The 22331-nt window shown below is 32.7% G+C and overlaps 2 protein-coding genes across 2 annotated transcripts; one reads left to right on the top strand and one right to left on the bottom strand.

The window, feature by feature from the left end:
- Positions 1-13763: 13763 nt before the first annotated feature.
- LOC131633578 (uncharacterized) lies at positions 13764-14816 on the top strand. The gene has a single exon (XM_058904278.1). It carries the CDS (start codon positions 13764-13766, stop codon positions 14814-14816), a length of 1053 nt encoding a protein of 350 aa, XP_058760261.1.
- An 826-nt stretch (positions 14817-15642) lies between these two features.
- Positions 15643-17938, bottom strand: LOC131633574 (polyol transporter 5-like). The gene is made up of 3 exons (XM_058904275.1): positions 17700-17938; positions 17280-17626; positions 15643-17047 (listed from the first exon to the last, which is right to left on the bottom strand). Exons 1-3 carry the CDS (start codon positions 17836-17838, stop codon positions 15965-15967), a joined length of 1569 nt encoding a protein of 522 aa, XP_058760258.1. The 5' UTR covers positions 17839-17938; the 3' UTR covers positions 15643-15964.
- Positions 17939-22331: the final 4393 nt, after the last annotated feature.

Below are 22331 nucleotides of genomic sequence, written 5' to 3' on the forward strand. Positions count from 1 at the left end.
TGGTCACCTGCAATTAAATATCCTTGTCCCAATACTAGACAATTTTAAGGATAATAAACCCCCTCACGATGGCCACCCTTGATGCAAGACGCGACTCCCGCTTGTTCAACTAATGGAATAATGAGAATTTAATGTTCATTTAAGGAAACTGAAATGTGCAGTTAAATGGTGAAATAAGATATTGGTGCGGTGTAGCATGTTTTTTGAAACAACCGAGAACGGGTGGGTTTGTAAGGTTATGCTCCGCTAACGAATCAGAAATGCTTTGAGAAAAACTGGAGTAGAGTTTTGATGTTGTGTAGTGGATCTCCGATACAACGCTGTAGGAGTGAACTTGTTGATGATTTGAGTGAATTTCATGGTGGAGCATCTTTCTTGCTAGAAAATGAAATAACATCTGAATCAACGATGAATATAGGTTATTGATATTGGATAAGCTATGAAGGTTTTGTGGGAAGGATGTTTATATTGTATTTAACAAGCATGCAAAAATTTATGAAAAAATTCGAAGTCTGAGTTATTAAAATAGAGACTTATGTCTATAGAAAAAAAGAGACCAAATTACTGCTAAAATGAAAAGTGCATATGAAATATATATTAGGAGAGGCCATTGGCTGGTGCGACTGGGACAATTGTTGCAGCAACGTGCATGCCGTCAAAAGTGATATTTTTTGTTCAAGTGTAATTATTGTTGTGATTCATGACTTTGGATAAGAAGAAATTCGAATATGAAAATTTGCAGGAATTATTATTAGTCAATTCCGACACACGACGCAACTATTTCTCTATGGAACCATAAATGTTTGGTGAAACTAGTGGGATACTCGTGCGTTCGCACAGATACTGGTGTGAACCTCGTGTACGACACAAAGGTGGACCTTTAAGCATAACACTCGAATGCCCAAGTCAATAAGAGTATGAGGAGCATGTGAGTTATGGATTAAAGGGAATACCTCAAGTTTCATCTGGGATGCCTTATTGTTAGCCTGCGATTTTCGTCTCGTCATATTCGACAGGAGTGGGGATGTGAGATAAAAATACATGCTAAACACATGTAAGCTAAATCATGTTTTCGACACCAAAATCATAAGATTCAACATATGAGATTCTCGACAGAGACAGTTAGAGGACGTGAAGTTATTTTATTTTTTAAAATTATAAAAACGACGTCGTTTTATCCTAAAAAATAACAAGCATTTAATCCACCGATTTTTTAAAATCGTCGATTCTCCGATTTTTATCAGTTTAGTCAATTTTAACTGGTTTTCACTGTTCAATAACTTATTTGATCTAGTAATCAAATCAAACTGAAGACTAGTCTAATTCTCGATACAATAGTTCAATCTAATTTTTAAAACACTACTCAAAAAATTACATAAAACATAACCCATTACAACTACATTTGTTTTTTATTTTGGCTTATTTCTTTTACCAGCTACTTTGTGTTTGATACGAAATTATTTTAGGCTAGATTATCTATTGGAAATGAAATGGATCCGTTGTCTTTCCATGATCCTTGGACGGAAAATATGGTGTTAAGGAATCATTTAGACCCGGTTCTGTATATACAATGGACCACATGTCATTAGCGTGGCTAAAAATAATGCTGCACAATTTTTTTCTAAAAAAGAAAATCAAATACCATAGATCTTGACGTTTCTAATCTACTATCTAGCAATGAAAACAATAGTCCTGCACAATTACATTATTGCCCTTCCTTTATAATTAATTTTCTACTCAAGGTTAGTTTGGTCATTTCATAAACCAACTATTTTTCTACACTTCCCACATATCCTCACCTTTTCCTTTTCTTCTTTTCATTCAAATTTCAAATTTCCCCCACATTTCTTTTTCTTACACTTACTTTCTTACATTTCAACTTTCTTATTCATATTTATTTTCTTACACTACTCTTATTCTATCTCACTTCTCTCTCCACATTTATTTTTCATTTCATTTCTACAGTACTTACTTTTCTCTCTCTTTCTCTCTTGCATTTTTCTCTCCAATATTTTCACTTTTATTTTAATTTTTTCACTCACAATTTTAATAAATTGAATTAACATAATTATTAAAAAAATTATTTTCAAATGTCAAAATGATTCATAATTATTAAAAAAATTATTTTCACATGTCAAAATTTCTACTTTTCTCACGGATCACTATGAACAAAATACATATTTTGTTTTAGTTGACATTATACTTATTTGAGACACAAAATTCTTATTTTCAAATGTCAAAATTTTCTATTTTTCTCACGGGGCACTATCAATAAAATAATCATTTTATTTTAATTAATAATTATCTTTATTTGAGACACAAAATTTTTATTTTCAAATATTCAAATTAAATTTAATTTATTATTATTCATTTTATAATTAAATAACTCATTTCAAATTTTGTAACAGGACACGATCAGTTAAATTTACGCAAATTTTTTTGATAAATATTGCTTTCAATATGCATTTGAATACAAATTTACTATACAAAATTATTTTAACCTATACAAACTCATGAATATCATTAATTTTTTATACAAATTATTTTTTCACTCACAATTTTAATAAATTGAATTAACATAATTATTAAAAAAATTATTTTCAAATGTCAAAATGATTCATAATTATTAAAAAAATTATTTTCACATGTCAAAATTTCTACTTTTCTCACGGATCACTATGAACAAAATACATATTTTGTTTTAGTTGACATTATACTTATTTGAGACACAAAATTCTTATTTTCAAATGTCAAAATTTTCTATTTTTCTCACGGGGCACTATCAATAAAATAATCATTTTATTTTAATTAATAATTATCTTTATTTGAGACACAAAATTTTTATTTTCAAATATTCAAATTAAATTTAATTTATTATTATTCATTTTATAATTAAATAACTCATTTCAAATTTTGTAACAGGACACGATCAGTTAAATTTACGCAATTTTTTTTTGATAAATATTGCTTTCAATATGCATTTGAATACAAATTTACTATACAAAATTATTTTAACCTATACAAACTCATGAATATCATTAATTTTTTATACAAATTATTTTTTCACTCACAATTTTAATAAATTGAAATAACATAATTATTAAAAAATTATTTTCAAATGTCAAAATTATTCATAATTATTAAAAAAATTATTTTCACATGTCAAAATTTCTACTTTTCTCACGGATCACTATGAACAAAATACATATTTTGTTTTAGTTGACATTATACTTATTTGAGACACAAAATTCTTATTTTCAAATGTCAAAATTTTCTATTTTTCTCACGGGGCACTATCAATTAAATAACCATTTTATTTTAATTAACAATTCTTATTTGTAACGGAACACGATTAGTTAAATTCACACAAATTTTTTTTGATAAAAATTGCTTTCAATATGCATTTGAATACAAATTAACTATACAAAATTATTTTAACCTATACAAACTCATGAATATCTAATTTTTTATATAATTATACTTATCATTCAATATTCTAAATATCTAAACAAACTATATATATATAATATCAAATAAATGTACCCGTGCGGCAGCACGGGTAGTTTACTAGTTTAGAGTAACTGTTAAGAAAGTGGTTGTCTGCCACAGACTATATTCTTGATGTCTCTATTTATAAAAGTGGAAAAATATTTGTTTCTATATAAATATTATTTCAAATTATTACATATACACCATTTGTTTTTTTCTTTCATATATCATCAATAATTTGATTTTACAGATGAAATATTTATGTTTTTATTTAGTAACGGTCGTACACTAACATGTATACATAAAATATGTGGTCTATTTTTTTTCTAAAAATATATGTGGTCCAGCTATTCAATATAGATGAAAATTGTTTAAAGTGATTATAGAAAGAGAAGAAGAGATGATATTACATTAATATATATTAATGTGAAGAAAATTGTAAAGGCAACTAAAGGAGATGTAATTTTAAATGTCGGATCTCGAAAAATTGTCTATTTTTTAGGCATAGAATTTTAAATGTTAAAGTAAGGTATGGTGATGTATCAAAGAAAGTATGTCAAAGAGATACTCAAGAGATTCAGAATGTATGATTCAAGTCCTGCATCCTCACCTGTCGAAACAAACTTGAAGTTGGAGAAGCATGGAGAGGAAGATAAAGTCGATGTAACTTTGTTCAAGAAAATTATAGGATCTATGAGATATGTGTACAACACACAACCTGGTATAGGTTTCACAGTCGGATTAGTGAGCAGGTGCATGAGTGAACCAAGAGTGTCACACATGAAGGCTGCAATAAGAATTCTAAGATACTTAAAAGGATTGATAGACTATGGAATTCTATTTCGACGAGACTCTGAAGGCAAAGAAGCAACAGTTACTTGCTTTTCAGATGTTGATCGGTGTGGAGATAAGGAAGATCGAAGAAGCACAACTCGATATTTCTTTCAAGTATTTGGTGCCCCAATTTCATGATGTTCGAAGAAACAACCTGTGGTGGCATTATCATCGTGTGAAGATGAAATATAACAGGATCCTATGTTGCATGTCAAGCAATTTGAATCAGATCAATACTTGAAGAAATGGAGGTCGAAGTTAAGAAACCTCTTGTATTGCAAACCGACAACAAGTCATCCATAAATCTAACGAAGAATCTACTTCTGCATGGAAGGAGTAAGCATACCGAAGCTAGATTTCACTTTCTGAGGGAAAAGGTAAATTGAGGTGAACTTGAAATTAGACATTGCTCGAGTGAAGCACAGTTGGCCGGCATTTTCACCAAAGAATTGAAGATCGACATATTCCTAAATTTGAGAAAGAAATTAGGAATAGTTCAGATTGAGTATTTTTAGAGTTGTTCGACAACTTAGATTATAGGGGGTATGTTGAGATATTATTGGGATTTGTTGAGATATGATTGGGATTGATATTATTAATATAATATCAAATATAATCTAATCTAATATTATCAAATATAATCTAAGTTGTGTAAGCCCAAACCCAATCAAGATTGTATATAAATAATCATAGTCTGTATCATTATTTATACAATTCAATTCAATAATATAATTTGTATTTCCTTTATTCTCTCTATTCTCTCCTCACTAAAAATGCCTCACGCACTAACAACTAACAATGTAAGGTAGTTGCTATTTGTGCTTGTTGTAGTCATGCATTTTACATCAAATAGACAGGAAGATAGATCTCTATACTTTTATTTAAGGCCCCTCTAAAGTTTTTAACACAATAATAAATTATAGAAAAATGAAACAAAAATATATGTAATTATTTCGGATGAACATAAACACCATTATTTCTTTATTTAAAAAAAATTAAACTTTTAGGGTAAGAATGTAATTTGCTGATGTTTCCTCTCATTTATCTTCTTCGTGATGATACTCTCAGTTTGAATTTGACCCTAAAAAATACTTTAATTTTAAAGATATAACTTAACAACATAAATATATTTTTCATAATATTTGTTAGATGTAAAAATTGTAGTTGTATTGTGTCAACCACAACTACAATATATCAAATAAAATTATTGTATCAAAAAATTAAACTAACTTTGTAGAAATGTGATTATACTTGTGAATATTGTTGGGGTTGCTTATGATTCTCTGGTTGTCATTTGACAACGACCGTTGTTTTTTTCTCCGATTTTGGAGTTTTCATGTTAATCTTTAGTGTTGTTATTTTGTTCCTCTTTTTTCTCTATGTTTGTTATTTTCTTCAGATACAATATTCAAGAGGCTTTCACTAATGGTTTTGAAAATAGGCGGGATGTGAAAATTAAACACGATTTTGTGCAGTTTGTGTGACAAGATCACACCTTTAACCTACTGGTTCCATAGAAGAAAGTTACTCTCCTATAGTTTGATGGAGAGTTTCGGTGCAAACGTGTTGCCCGAGCTCGTGTGCACCATTGTTGACGCAATTGTTTGTGAAGATATGATCATATCTTGTGTTTCTTGCAGTACACTATCTTGATCTCCCATGGAAGCTTCTCTAAAGCACGTCAGTGATGATTCCCGATTAACACACATGAATGACGCACGATCAAGAACAAAGCGAAGACGATTTTGTGAGCGAAACTTGGTCCCTTAGACGATTAATATCACAATGAGAATGAGAATGAACATAGATGATGAAGGTGATGAAATCATGATCACATATTTTGTATGAAATCTAATGTGTATTATTCAGTATAAGTTACAATGCATGAAGCTTGATATATATAGTTTGATCAACCTTCTCAAAGTTAATTAGAAGGTGTGAAAGTTAGTTAACTTTTCTAATATATTAAGACAAACTTTTAACCAATTTATCCATCATTCTATGTCAATACTACACCGTCTCTAAATATTTTAGTTGATCCAACGACTCAAAATTGTACGAGAGAAATAGAATATAACAAAGAAAAAGGAAGGAATATATTTCTTTGAATTAATGAAACATTTTTTCCATATAACTAAAACGTGTTGTAAATATCTTTTTCCATAAAAGTTCTTTTAGAAAAGAACTACACTAAAACATCCGAGGAGAGCTAATGATAAGCAACAATACATGACATAGATCCAGTGTGAAGCTCTGGAGCAAGGTTACGTTGTACCTTCAACACCTTGGTAAAAAGACTTCGGGTTGATGATTGAGTTTCCCCCTTTTAGGTTTGTGAATGGCCAAGAACAATTAATGTTTCAAGGCTTAAATATGTAACTAAATGAAAAGTAGTATGAGAGTGAGAATAAATTAAATTTCTGAAAAGGTGCAATCTAATCCTTAAATAGTATGAGTGGTTAAAATCATCTCTGTGTAATTTGGCGCCTTATGAGAGTTGTCATTAATTATACTCAACAATGAAAAATGTAGCGGATGATATGATTGTATATCCTCTACAAAAATGAGGATTCATCTATTTTGCATATCTATTTTGTTATTCGGTCTTCTTCGTGGGTCTCACGGACGGCCCAAAACATAATCCATCACTATGTACTTGGTTTTTATTTTTTGCTTATATCTTTTACCAGCTACTCTCTATTTGATACGAAACTATTTTAGGTAAGATAATTGATTGGTTAAAAGATGGATTCGATGTTTTTCCATGATCCTTGGATGGAAAATAAGGTGTTAAGGAATCATTTTAGACCCGGTTCTGTATTTACAATGGACCACATGTCATTGTCATGGTTAATAATACTGCTGAACAACTATTGCTTTTTCCAGAAAAGAAAATCAAATACCATAGATCTTCACATTTCTAATTTAGAGTAAGAGTCAAGTAGTGGTTGTCTGCAACAGACTATATTCCCGATGTCTCTATTTATAAAACGGAAAACTATTAGTTTCACTTTCTATATATAAATACTATTTCAAACTATTACATTTACACGCATTTGTTTTTTTTCTTTCAAATATCATCAATAATTTGATTCGTAATAGTCGTATACAAACATGTATACATAAATTATGTGGTCCATTTTTTTAACGTAGATGAAAATTATTAAAAGTGATTATAGAAAGATTATGTGAAGATAATTGCAAAGGAAACTAAATGAGATGTAAGGTAGTTGTTTATTGTGCTTGTTGTAATCATGCATTTTACACTTGTTGTAATCATGCATTTTACATCAAATAGACACGAAGATGGACCGCTATATTTTTAGAAAATTTCTTTACCCACCTCCCTGTGGGGTCGCCCCCAGCGAAAAATTCATTTTATCCCACTTCGAAAATGCATTTCCGAATTTTTTTCTTCTAAATTTTTTCAGACTTCGGAATTGCATTTCCGAAAAAATCCCAAAAATTGGGATTTTGAATAAATTCGGAGATGCATCTCCGAAACAATAAAAAAATCTAAAAAAATTCCAAAAATTAATTTTAGGATATTAATTAATTCATATATCATAATTTTGATATAATTTATGAGTAATGAATAATAATAATTATATATTTTGATATAATTTATGAGTTATGAATAATAGTTATGAGTGTTTTAATATATGAGTGTTTTAATTTATATATTTATATAATAATTATAATAATTATTATATATTTTGATATAATAATAATTTATGAGTGTTTTAATTTATATATTTATATAGTAATAATAATAATTATTATATATTTATAAAAATTATGATATATTTATATATTTATATATTTATATAATAATTATTATATATTAATTATAAATATATTTATATATTTATATAATAATTATATATTTTGATATAATAATAATTTATGAGTGTTTTAATTTATATATTTATATAATAATTATAATAATTTTTATATATTTATAAAAATTATTATATATTTATATATTTATATATTTATATAATAATTATTATATATTAGTTGTAAATATATTTATATATTTATTTATTTATATAATAATTATAAAAATTAAAAAAAAATGAGTGTTTTAATTTATATTAATTATTATATATTTATATATTTATATAATAATTATTAAATATTTATATATTATATATTTATATATTTCACTTACAAAATAGATAATTATTATTATATATTTATATATTTCTATTCTGATTCATAATTAAAAATGAGTTATAATTTTTTATTTAGTTTAAAAAAATTAAAAAAAGATTTTGTCTTAATTTTATTTAATAAATAAATTTTATATTTAATTCTATACCATTCAAAATTTACTTATGAAATTAAAATGTTTTTGATTTATATAAGTTAGTAAAATAATTTTTAACTTTAAAATTGTTTAGGAAATTTTGATTCTATTGATTCACCTTCATTTTATTGATTCACTTTCATTTTATACCTATTAATTGTATTAATTCACCTTGATTTTAATTTTTTAATAATTATTGAACTTTTTCGGAAGTGTATATCCGAAACATTCCAAGACCAATTTGGTCTTGGAATATTTCGGATATGCATCTCCGAACACACCCCCCTCTCCCAAAAAGGGTGTTTTCGGAAATGCATCTCCGAAAACTCAAAAAAGGGGTGTTTTCGGAAATGCATCTCCGAAAACACCTTTTTTTCGTGTTTTCGGAAGTGCATTTCCGAAAACACCTTTTTTTCCAATAAAAGTACGTTTTCGGAAATGTATTTCCGAAATAAGGGCTATTTTGGTAAATTCGCCAGAGGTGAGTAAGAAGGTTAGGAGGTGGGTGAAGAAATTTTCATATTTTTATTTAAGCTCCCCCAAAGTTTTTACCAAATAATAAAGTAGAAAAATGAAGAAAAATTAGATATATGTAATTTGAGATGGACATTAACACCATTATTTTTTTACTTTTAAAAAAATTAAATCTTTGTAGTGATGTATCCTCTCATTTCTCGGTCTTCTTCTAGATATACAAATATAATTATAAAAATGATTAAATTAAATTTCAATTTCGAATCATCGATGATGTGAGTAATCTCATGACTTAATTCCCCAAAATCAATCCTTAAATATTGAAACTTTTCAATTACAATCGGCAAATATTGGAAGTCTTTAATTACAACAATATTCATTTCATCGTGTAACAAAAAAAAATCATTTCATTGTAAGCAACTCCCACGTTAACGGCTATCTTACGGTGGCCGAAATTTGGAAACATCCTCTTCCCCATTCTATACTCACCTCTACGAACACAATGGACTTTACAACTCTCTTCCCCGAAGCCCACACGCAACCAGTTGTCACTGGTGATGCAGGCTCAGGTTCAAGCTCAGCTGAGAAAAACAGATCCAAATCTTTTGCATCAGTGGTCTCCAACAACGTTTGCAACATACCTCTGAGTCAGTTTCCAACTCCTTGTCTAAAAGGAGACAGACTTCCAATTACTATACCTGAAGAAGGGTACAAGATAGCTAGGATTAGAGGCTTGCAAGCATCACCTTTATGGCAGGGTCATCTAGTCTAAAGGATCATCTCCCTTAACCGTGACAAATCCAAAAAATAAGCTTATGGAGATTTGGCCACAAATTGGCAAATGGGGGATAACTTCTCTAGGTAAAGGGTTCTATGAATTTGCATTCTCAACACTTGAGGATGTGCAAAGAGTCCGATCTGTTGGCACTTGGTATGTTCCAAATGGAGTCTTGAAATTATTCCCATGGACAAAAGACTTTATTCCGTCAACTCTTAAACAGACCTCTGCTCAAGTTTGGATTCGAATCCATGGTTTATCCCAAGAATATTCGAGACCAAGGATACTCTTTGCAGTTGCAAGTAGCATAGGCACTCCAATTTTTATAGATTATGCATCTAACAAATATGTTTTGGATAGACCATTTGGACATTTTGTCAGAGTTTTAGTGGATCTAGATCTAACAAAGGAATTTGTATACAAGCTCTTGGTGGAAAGAGTGGGATTCTCTTTTTTGTAGAAATAGAGTATGAAAAGGTTCCATATTTTTGCAACTTTTGTTCTTGCATTGGACATAATGTAAGAAACTGTAAAAGAAAGGAGACAAACAACAAAGCCAATGAAGTGGACAAAAAACACAACAAAGCTGTTGAATACAAGGCTGCAGGCAAAAAAGTTGTAGAGACTGCTTATGTTGAAAAGGAAAATATAGAAATTGCAGAGAAAGATCAAGATAAGACAGGAAACAACTTCATTTTAGGGGAAACCTCTAATGATTCACAACAAGCACAAAACATTGTCACTGCAGTGCAACACCAAAATGCTATTGTAGTATGTAATGCTGCTGAGATTTATGTCTCAAAGCCAACATCTAAGGAAGAAGGAGATTCTGAAAGTGAGTACATTGATGCCACACTAGTTGAAGGAGTTCCTGAAACTCAAATTAATGAGGCACACAAAAAGCACATCACAGAGTTTCTTCAAGACTCCTGGGACAATATGGCTGAGGAGGATAGAGCTGATGATCATGGAGTTGATATGCTTCAACAAAGAGATTTCCAATTGGTTACTTCAAAGAGAAGAAAGAACAAGAAGGCTTTGACTTTGAACAAAACTAGACTGGTGTCTAGCCAACCTAATTTACATCAATGATAAGCCTCTTTTGGAATATTAGAGGCAATGCAAATAAAGCTTCAAGAGTTGCTCTCAAGAAGTTGATACTCAAGAATTCTCCAGACTTTGTCTTCATTGCAGAGCCTTGGATGAGCTTTGATAATTTCCCTAAAACCTGGCTTTCCAGGTTTGATCTGAAATCTTTTACTTTCAATGTTAGGAATAATAATCTGCCTAATATTTGGTGTTTCTGCAAGAATAGCTTAGATCCTGACATAATTAATGATGATGATCAACAGGTCTCTTTCCATATCAATCATCTTGGTAATGTTTTAGGTTTTTCTGTCATTTATGCTTCTACTAGCTATTTAATTAGGAGAAACCTTTGGAGTAGACTTAGCAGTATCATGAGAAGCACTCCCTGGTCCTTCATAGGTGATTTCAATACCATTTTAAGTGTTGACGAATATAGGGGCAGCAGTTCTCCTTCTAAGACCCATATTGGTGATTTCTTTAATTGGACTGATTACAATAATTTCATTCATCTCCCTACTTTGGGGAGCCCTTTCACATGGTGCAATGGTAGGAGAGGTAAAAACAGAACTGAGAAGAGGTTAGATAGAGTTATTTGCATCATGGACATGCTTGATTTATGTAGGAATGTGGTTTGCCATACCCTCCCTAAATTAAAATCTGATCACTACCCTTTGTTTTACACTATGAATTTTGAGAATTCCTCCTTTAAGTCTCAGTTTAAGTTCTTACACATGTGGACTCTTAATGATGAGTGCCATAAAATTATTGAGGATGTTTGAAAAACCAAATTTTTTGGCTGCCTTATGTATGTCCTGGATAGGAAGTTAAAGCTTTTAAAAACTAAACTTAAGGACTGGAATATAAATAGTTTTGGAGATATAAAAATTAAGGTTACTACAGCTGAACGTGAGCTTGCCAATGTTCAAGAGGACATTATTAAGAATGGAAATTCTGTCAGTTTGCAAGATAAAGAAGCTAAAGCCCAACATGACCTGGAAGTTGCCTTAAATATGGAGGCGAATTTCTGGAGGGAGAAATCCAGGGTTAATTGGCAGATACATGGGGATAGGAACACAAAATTCTTTCGCACATATGCTAAAATCAGAAGGAAAACTAGTCTTATATCTTCCTTGGTCATTAATAATGATGTCATCACTAACCAAAACACTTTGGAAAACCATATTTCTAGTCATTTCACTCAGTTATTTAACAATAACTTTGTCCCTCAGGATAATGACTTGATTAGCAGGGTCCTTCCTTCTCTTGTGAGTGAGCAAGCCAACACGTTGCTTACTATGATCCCTAGTGCTGATGAAATACATCAAGCTGTTCAGAATTTAAATCCTAACTCTGCTCCTGGACCTGATGGTTTTGGTGGAGTTTTCTTTCATAAGTACTGGGACATAATCAAACATGATGTGATTGAGGCTGTTTTACAATTTTTCACCCAAGGCTGGGTTTCTCCTAACTACAATGCTAACACATTAGTTTTGATTCCTAAGGTTAAAGAGGCTAACAGTCTATGACATTATAGGCCAATTGCTATGGCTAACTTCAAGTTTAAGATCATATATAAAATTCTAGTTGACAGACTTTCCTCTATTCTCCCTAATTTGATTTCTGCTGAGCAAAAAGGGTTTGTTTCTGGCAGATGTATAAGGGATGGGATATGCCTTGCATTTGAAGCCATTAACAACCTCAACAATAAATGCTTTACTGTCAATGTAGCCTTGAAGATTGATATTGCTAAAGCATTTGACACTCTCAGTTGGGATTCCCTTTTAAAAACTCTTAAAGGATTCGGCTTCAACTCTTTGTTTTGTAGCTGGATCCATACCATTCTCACATCTACTAACATATCTATTGGATTCAATAGAAAACAAATAGGCTATTTCAAGTGTACCAATGGTGTGAGACAAGGAGATCCCTCATCTCCCATTTTTTTGTCTGGCTGAGGATTAGTAGAGGGATCTCTAATCTTGTTAAAACTAATCAAATTAACCTTATAAGAGCTAACAAGCACTATATGATTCCTTCACACACTCTTTTTGCAGATGAAATAATGATTTTCTGCAGGGGAGATACTAAATCTTTGTAGGCAATAGCTGGTCTTCTCAAAGATTATGGGAATTGCTCTGGCCAGCTCTGCAACTTTTCCAAATCCTTGATATATATGCTGGGGGAATATCCCAGACCAGATATACTACTCTTGCCAATCTAATTGGCTTCACCATGGCTAGTCCTCCCTTCATATATCTTGGAGTCCCAATTTTTATAGGTAAACCTAAGGCTATCTATTTCCTTCCTATTGCAGATAACATAAGAGTCAAGCTAGCATCTTGGAAAGCAAAAATCCTGACTATGGCGGGGAGGATTCAGCTGGTTAAGTCTGTCATCCTTAGTATGGTGGTGCACAGCATTGGAATTTACAACTAGCCTGACAGCATAATAAAGAGGATTGAGGCATGGCTCAAAAATTTCATATGGAGTGGATGCATTGATAAAAATAAAGTGGTGACTGTTTCTTGGAGGACATGCTGTAGGAAAACTAATGAGGGTGGCTTGGGAATAATATATCTTAAGGCATTCAATTCAGCAACAAATATGTAATTATGTTGGAAATTCCTAAATGCCAATCAACAATGGTCAATTTTGCTCAATGGAAGAGTGAAGAGAAATGGTGGACTCATAAGATAGGCTATCAAATCCTCAATTTGGAGTGGCATTAAGGAGGCTCATGAGAGGGTTAAGGACAATTGCATGTGGACCATAGGCAATGGAAAAAACATGAATTTTTGGTTAGATAATTGGACTGGTGAGGTTCTGGCTGACAAGTATCACATTCCCAAGCAATTTCATTATGCCCTTACTTCTAAAGTGAGAGACTGGTGGAACAATACCTGGCAAATCAAAGACAACATACAAGTGGCTCTTCAAGATCTTCTAAGCATCATTTCCAATTTCTCAGTAGCTACAGCTGATGTTGATGATTTGTTTGCTTGGAAACATGATTCTTCTGGTGTCTTGACTGTTAAGGAAGCTTACAATTCAATCATCACTCCTTATCCTTCGGCTGAGTGGAAGACATTCCCTTGGGATAAGGACTCTCCTCCTTCTCAATCTATGCTGGTCTGGAGATATATTCATAACAAATTGCCTAATGATGATAACTTATTGTTGAGAGGCTTCTTCTTTCCATCTCAATGCAGTTTTTGTAAGATGTGTTGTGAAACTTCTAGTTATATTTTCTTTGGTTGCAGCTTTGCTATTAGTATGTGGAATTGGATGATCAATATGTTGGGCTTAAATAGATTGATCAATAATGTTAATGATCGCAAAGAGGTTTTAAAGGGAAGCTGGTCTCTTCAGGCTCGGGCAGTGATTCATGCATGCATTGTTGGTGTTTTCCACCAGATTTGGCATGCTAGAAACAAGTTAAGGTTTGAAGACAAGACAATCTCGTGGAATACTTGTGTGACTGTGATTCTGGCCCAAGCTAAAGTGATTGGAAACAATACTCTTAGGGTCTCAGATGCTACTATTTCCAGCTTCAGCTTGCTCAAGCGTTTTGGTATAAATATTAATCCAAGCAAAGGTGTGAAAACAATAGAAGTTCTTTGGTCTCCCCCTTCCTTGGGATGGATAAAGTGTAACATTGATGGGGCTGCAATTGGTAATCCTAAAGTTGCAGCGTGTGGGGGAATCTTTCGTGATCATAACGCTAATCATATTCTAAGCTTTAGTGCTTATTTGGATAATAACAATTCGGAGTCGGTTGAGCTTAATGCGGCTATTATGGCCATAGAAGCGGCTAAAAAGAACCATTACACTAAGTTTTAGGTGGAAACGGATTGTAGTTTTGTGGTTAACTCTTTCAAAAATCATGTCTTGGTGCCTTGGAAACTTCGATCTCGTTGGCTTTGTTGTTGGAATTACACGTTACATATTGATTTTAGAATCACCCATAACTTTAGGGAAGCCAATTTTTATGCTGATTCTTTGGCTAGCATTGGTTTGCAAATAAAAACTACATCTTGGTTCAACTATGTCCATAATGCTATTGTTAGAGATTACTTGTTAGACAAGATGGATACTCTTAAGACTAGACTTTGTTATTAAGGGGTCTTGGCTTGATCCCCCTTGTGTAATTGGCTTCTTCTCTTTTTTTTATTTAATGATTTTGTTTCTTGGTTTAAAAAAAAAATCACAACTAGTTAAAATTTTAAAGCGTGTAAAACGAAACTAATAGCTAAGACTATTCTGGTTATAACACAAACTATTATTACAACTTCATAATTTAATCAATCGAAACTACAATATGCAATTCATCACTTCTCTTGTTCCATCTAAATTTATTTTTTCAATTACAAAGACTCGGGAAAATCATTAATTTCAAATAAAAGTACATATAATATTACTATGTTCATTGTTCAGAGTCGGTAATTAAAATTTCATGTTATAAATTTAGTTAATTTTGTATCCAAAACATTAGAGCAGACCGTCACTAATTTAGTTAATTTTGTATCCAAAACATTAGAGCAGACCGTCACTAATTTAGTTTATCAGACGACTCAAAATTGGACAAGAGAAATAAAACATGGAAAGAGAAAAAAAGAGGAAGGAATCTAAGAGGAAGGAATCTATTTCTAAGAAAACAATAATGCAACTCATTTTGTTTTTTTTTTTGTTATCATTAAAATGTGTTGTGAATTTTTTTTTCCATACAAGTTTTTCTTAAAAAAGAGCTACTCTAAAACAGATGCAGATTCTCTAGAGGCTCAGATTCATAAGAAAAGAATGACACATTAAACAATTTGGTAGATCCACTAAAATGGTTTCTACTAATCTCAAGATCCACCTCATGTTCAATATATCTTTCTCTCTCATAAATAAAATCCATCACTCCATCCCTCTAAAATACTCAACACCACTATATATTATATAATTATACATCACCCCTGATAATATATGACATTTATATAGTATACTTAAGTTGACACATTAGTCCCTAACTGAACCTGTGACACACGATTATTATCATTCTCAACCCCCTTACCATTCTTCGGTTTGGCCCAAATTTTCCCAAAACTTTCTCCCATTTCTTCAAGCGTTTTCCCCTGTGTCTCAGGAAGCATGATATAAAAGAATATCCACGCAATGGTAGCAATCCCTCCAAATAGGAAAAAAGCTCCACCAATAGTAATCGCTTTTTCCAACGACAAAAACGTCATAGAAATAACCCCACTAGTAACCCTATTCACCACCACACCCATAGCCGCACCTTGCGCCCTCAATCTCAAAGGAAATATCTCAGAACTATACACCCACGTGATTGGTCCCGCACCTATCGAAAAAGTCGCAACATAAGACAAAACAGTGGCTATACTCAATCCAATGGCCCAGATCAGTTTCTTCTCCGAATGATCAATGATCGTGAGGCTGACAGCGAGTGTGAGAAGCGAGATCACCATGCCTCCCACACTTGTTAACAACATCGGACGACGACCGAATTTGTCTAGGTTGAAAGTAGCCACTAAGATGAACACTGTCTTCACAAATCCAACTGCTATTGTTGCAAGAAGGAGATTAGTATCACCTTTGATCCCAGCTTTTTGAAAGATTTTCGGACTGTACAAAACGACAGCGTCTATGCCGGATGCTTGTTGGAAGAAATGAATCCCTAGTGCAGCTATAACAATATGACGAACTGCGGGTGTAGGGTAAATGAAAAGCTCTTTCCATACACCCTCACCGGTGTTCTTGTTTTTAACTTCAACAACTTCGTCGGTGCAGTCTTCCGGTATTCCGGCGGCTTGTTTTATCTCGGCTAATCTTAATTGAGCCTCTTCTTTGGAGTCTGAGGTTTTGTTGAGTACTTTTATTGCGTCGCCTAAACGGCCTCGCATTACGAGCCATCGAGGTGACTCTGGCATGGCTAGCACTCCAACGGCCAGGATTACAGAAGGAATTGCTCCTACTCCAAGCATCATTCTCCAGCCTATTTGAAGTGATAGTTTTGAAAATGCATAGTTTGATACGTAGCCGAGTAATATTCCACTGTTTATGAAAACCTGAAAATATAGAATCAATTCAAATATTATTAGTAAAGATTCTATGAAACTATGCAGCATGTCTAAAAAAAGTAACAGATTTGCTTTTTCTTTTTCAGGAAAGATTAGTACTTTATATAAATTTATTTTAGATTTATCTCCTTTTATTTTGGTAAAAAATTTATGAACAGGATAAAGCCGCATATTTACTATTTTTATGTTAAGTCAGTTAATAGCTATACAGTTATATTACCTCTGGAAAGGAGGTGAGGAAGCCGCGAGAGGAAGCGGGGGAGACTTCAGCGGTGTAAACCGGGGCGATCATGAGGGCGTAGCCGATGCCGATTCCGGCAATGAAACGGCCAAACATGAGGAAAGCGTAGTTTGGTGAGAAACCCATGAGTAAGGCTCCAACGAAGAAGATAGCACCGGCGAAAACGATGGTGTAACGGCGACCAATCCAATCGGAGGTTCTTCCGGCAAGACAGGAACCTACGAGAGAGTAGATGTTAATGATTCCCATCATAACCTCAATCTGTGTGTCGGATACTTTAAGATCTCTTTTTATGTAGATTGCAGCTCCACTCATAACACCAATATCTGCAACATAATGATAACATGTCAAAAATCAACATTATTTATAAATATGAAATAGTGTAGTTTAGTTAATTACCGTATCCAAGTAAAATGGAAGTCATGGAAGCTAACATAGCACAAGCAAAAGCATACTTGTTTCGCTTAGGTTTCTTCTTAGGATCGAAATCTTGAAGGTTTTTTTGAGGTTTTGCTTCAACTACTTTACTATCACTCATCTTGACACAATATGAAAAAACCACACACTACTAAGATGAATAAAACTTATCAAGTGTGTCAAATTGTTAGTACTAGTTGCTATTGAGATTTTTTAAGTATGAGAGGAAGTTGGCAAGTTGTTATATAGGCCAAATGCTTATGTCAGCGTAGACCAGTAAGTCTTCCCACATGGTATAGTATAGTTGAAACGTCAACACTGTCTATCTCTTACTTGAAAACGTAATCTTCAATATTGTGTGACTCAACAAGTTGAGCACGTTATTTTATTTATTTTTATTGTAATTTTTAATAGTTTTGTGTGTGAAATGGTGAGTGCAAACTGTACTCGTGGTGGCACCTAATGACTACATGACAAACAAGTACACTGTCGAATATGTTGATTATTAAAACATGTCATTTGATGCAATGAGTGTGTAGAGATTCGCAACGATGATTTGCTTTGCTTGACTCTCAGCCTCAATTGATCGTGCCAGCCTTGAGGGAGAGTTACTAGCTACCACTAATATAACCGTTATTACTTGTCGTCGGAGAATTATTGATTACATTACGGGTCGAATTTTATTTCCGACTAATTGTGTAACCTTAGTGTGTGGTCCAACAGCAACACTATAACTATAACAACTCTTAAGGAGAGGAACTGAACAAGCTTGAAAGCACTTTTTATATTTTCTTTGTGGAACTAGGAATAGGAGACGAAGTACTTCGAGGCCTTCGTTCTCCATCGTCTCGACGGCGGTTGTGATAGTCAAGCATGGTGTTTACGTGTTTAATGTGTTTAATGTGATCGTCTGAATCTTTCTTGTCATTTTTGTAGCTATCTAATTTCGGAGGTTTTCCGAAAGACTTTAAGATTTTATTGTCAAGTATGCAACTAGAGTGGATTTCTCTTTCGATTAGAAATTTGTACTTCGATGTCACGTCTATGATTTCTTCAGAAATGGTGTGATGGTTATTGATGAGGACAACGAGCTTCTGGTGAATGTGACTGTCGCCTCTTCCTTGGTAGAGACCAATGTTCTCGATGTCGGATACGATTTGGTGATATAGGATTCGCTTTCATCGAGAGTTAGTGTTGACAATGATCAATTTCTACATGATTCTTTAATTGTCGCGTAAAACTCCTCCATATTGTTGGTTGCCAATTCGATGGTCACTAAAGGAGGAGATTTTGAAGAAATAAAGGATTGATTTTGTGGAAGAAGATTGACTTCGACGAGGCGTGAAGATGTTTTCGACAAGATGTTTTGGCAAAGAGCTGACTTATAAATATTTTAAATCAATTGGACTTGGAGTTCGATGTAGAGGATTTCGAAATAGGCCAATAACGGTATTTTGGCCTTGTCCGTTCCTTGAGAAGGAATCCTGGAGGCTTGCAAGAGACGAATCGCATGCAGGTGCAAACGTGTCATCTTTTGAGTAGAAGACCGTTGTAGTCGAATTAGTATATATAGGAGTCTTAGTAAATAGATTTTTCGGGGTCAGGTTGATGTGCATAAGGTATATCCTTATGCACAGTGCATAAGTCTCGTACGAGTAATATTTAAATTGTTCCGAGTAACATTTTAGTTAAAAACGAGTAATAATATCATAATCCATGAATAATATATGCATTATTTGTACACTTCTATTAATTATGAGTAATTATTAATTGTGAGTAATGAGTACACTATTCTGAGTAATATTTACACAATTCTGAGTAATATCGAATTTTAACTATTTTGAGTAATATATTCATCGTTCTGAGTAATATTTATACTATTTTGAGTAATCTGTATATTATTTTGACTAATAAATATAATACTTTGAGTAATATAAACAACATTTGAGTATTTATGCACCGTGCATAAGGATATATCTTATGCACATCAACACATCCCGATTTTCCGTGTGTTTAACATTGTATTATTCTCAAAATACCCACAGTATCTAAGCGTGTTGAGAAACGAGTCTCTTTGAGAAATGTACACTTGAAACACCTTTTCATTTCTAAAGCAATTTTATTTGTATTTAAAGTCATTTATATTCCTTTATATTTTCAGTCGAAACCTTTACTTTTCTGTCCAATTTATCTTTCTTCGCTTTTAATCTTTACTTTTCTGTCATTTATATTCCTTTTATAGTCATACATTTTTATCTTTGAGATTGTCTTTACTTTTAGTGTCTAAAAACCTAAAAACAACACTTAAATGATATGCACATATGTCCTAGGATTAATCTAGTCGATCCTACGAGTAACCGAAGTATCGAATTCGGAAGACTAGCGCTTGTTTACCAAAATCAAGGGTAAACACATATATAGAATCGTCTCTAAAAGGAGCGTATTGCAAATTCTCTTCGATTCATAGTAGTCTTTCAACCAAGAAGTGCGAGTTCAGTTGTTGGTTTTAAACATTCTTGAGCATAGCATATCGTTCGCCTCTTGCATGTCTAAGCTTGCTTGCAGTTATTGGAGGTTTTCAAGTATCTCTTGTTTGGGGATTTGTGATTGCGCTGAAGGTTGCTTTGAGATACTACCTTGAAGTAGTTGGTGAAAAGATTTAAAGTTCAGGAGAAATTAGGGTGTGCTATAGTCGATCGTCTAAGGAATTGGATTCTAAGGAGTATGAACTAAAAGAGAAGTCTTCAGGATTGGATCAATTGGGGGAGGAAGTGGAGCTTCCCTCGGGGGATGTGGAGTGTTGACTATCAGTGTAGTTGCAAAAACAGTGTTGCGTTGGGAGGCTGTTCGAGCAGATTTCGATGTTGTCATATGGCTTTCACAAAATTGATTGTTTGAAAATGAAGAAAAACGATCAACTGAAAGAGAAGAAGATCGGCTGGGTCTGACTTGCAGTAAAGAGATGATGGTTTCTCGTGGATATTCAAAGGAGTTATATGTCCATTCTCGCAGACAACAACATTGTTGCATGGTGGAACGAAGAATAGAAAATGTAGGAGGAATGCATTCATATACGGGTGTTTATTGCATCAAGGATAGAAAGGGGTCTTTATCCTCTTCCTTTTTTCCTATTCTTGTTCCTCAATCGATGAGATTGGATCATGAGATGGTTGTGCAAACTTCTCAAGATGACTATGTTATGAATTAATTATTTATTATATTGTGATTGATTGGTGAAGTTCATATGAGTTAAGATGTCTAAATCTGAGTTTAATGTTTATGAATGTGTTTGAGATTTTTGATGAATATAATGATAAATTGTGGAGAATTGATTATAAAAAGTGTGATCTCTGTGTAATGATGGTATAATTGATGTATAAATGTTAGTTGATGAATTATATTCGTGTGGGTTTTATCAAAATCGAAATCGGAGCTTCGAATGTGCTCCATTGGTGAAAAACGCAGAATTCTACATTCTGCATAGTGGTGATGGACATCTACCGCGTGACGATACGACCGTTACCGCGATGACGGACATCATGATGATGACGAGTCGACTGACATGGTCCTAGAAATTGGCTCCTTGCTCGGGGATCACAGTGAAGACGGGTTCGTGAAAGGGGGGGTGGCGAGTTGGAACGGGTTGAGTGTCGGGCTAGGTCACGGACGTCAACCTGTTTAACCTGTATGTAGCCAATTGACTTGATTTTTCTAGCAGATTCTGTTTTTGAGGTCTATTCGATGATGTTTGGTATTGTTTATTGAGTTTTGATGAGAAAATAAATTAATTGAGTTATTGGGATATTTAAAATTGAAATTGATTGTCAGAATGTCACTAAGGCTATTTATGTTTCTCATGTTGGTTCCTTAGAATTTAGCGTTATTATTAAATCTATTCAGCATTTGTTAGTTTTATTTCCGAACTTTAAGGTAAAGTTCATCAAACGCTAAGCGAATTCGGTCGCCCATACGTTAGCTAGGGCGACCAATTCTTGGTCTCGGCGTAGCTTTTTCAGATAAGTACCTTCTTGTATTGAACGTTATTTGATTAATGATATCAGTTAAATTTGTCCTTGTCAAAAAAAATGAAATTGATGTGTTCAGAGTTGAGCTTAAAAATTAAATGAGTTGGGTTTAAAATAAGGAGAAAAAAATATGTCTGTAACCTTTAATATTTGAATATAGAGTTAATTGTAAACTCTCAATATCCCTTATTGAATATTAATACTACTTAATGTTGTTGATGAGAATTATTGAAAAAATAATTATTTTAATTATTATGTTGAGTTATGTAAGATATTTGATTTAGAGATGAATTATTGTTGTGGTCTTATATTTGACGATATTTATGCCGAGTTTTCAATTCAAAGAGAAACCAATAATAAGTTATGATGAGAAATTTTAAAGGTTTACTAAAAAAAAATTCAATTAAAATCAAAAATTTAATTGACACATTTTGATCCAATTTTATTCAAGGATGATTGATAAAATATGTAGAGTCAAGAATCAACAATGACGGTAGATTCATGAAAATTCCAAAGGCATTGTCAAACTTTGTTTATTTTAAAAAGTGTATGTTGTGGGGCACCTGTCATACTCGTCTAACTTTTGCAA

Source organism: Vicia villosa, unplaced genomic scaffold (assembly GCF_029867415.1).
Source record: "Vicia villosa cultivar HV-30 ecotype Madison, WI unplaced genomic scaffold, Vvil1.0 ctg.001143F_1_1_3, whole genome shotgun sequence".
In the NCBI taxonomy this organism is placed as follows: domain Eukaryota; kingdom Viridiplantae; phylum Streptophyta; class Magnoliopsida; order Fabales; family Fabaceae; genus Vicia; species Vicia villosa.

Bases quoted from the DNA above. Each gene is read 5' to 3' on its own strand.
- LOC131633574 (XM_058904275.1), bottom strand. From the start codon at position 17,838: ATGAGTGATAGTAAAGTAGTTGAAGCAAAACCTCAAAAAAACCTTCAA. The intron at 17,627-17,699 runs GTAATTAACTAA...ATTATGTTGCAG, and splicing joins TTCCATTTTACTTGGATACG to ATATTGGTGTTATGAGTGGA. The intron at 17,048-17,279 runs GTAATATAACTG...CTATATTTTCAG, and splicing joins TCCTCACCTCCTTTCCAGAG to GTTTTCATAAACAGTGGAAT.
- LOC131633578 (XM_058904278.1), top strand. From the start codon at position 13,764: ATGAATTTTTGGTTAGATAATTGGACTGGTGAGGTTCTGGCTGACAAG.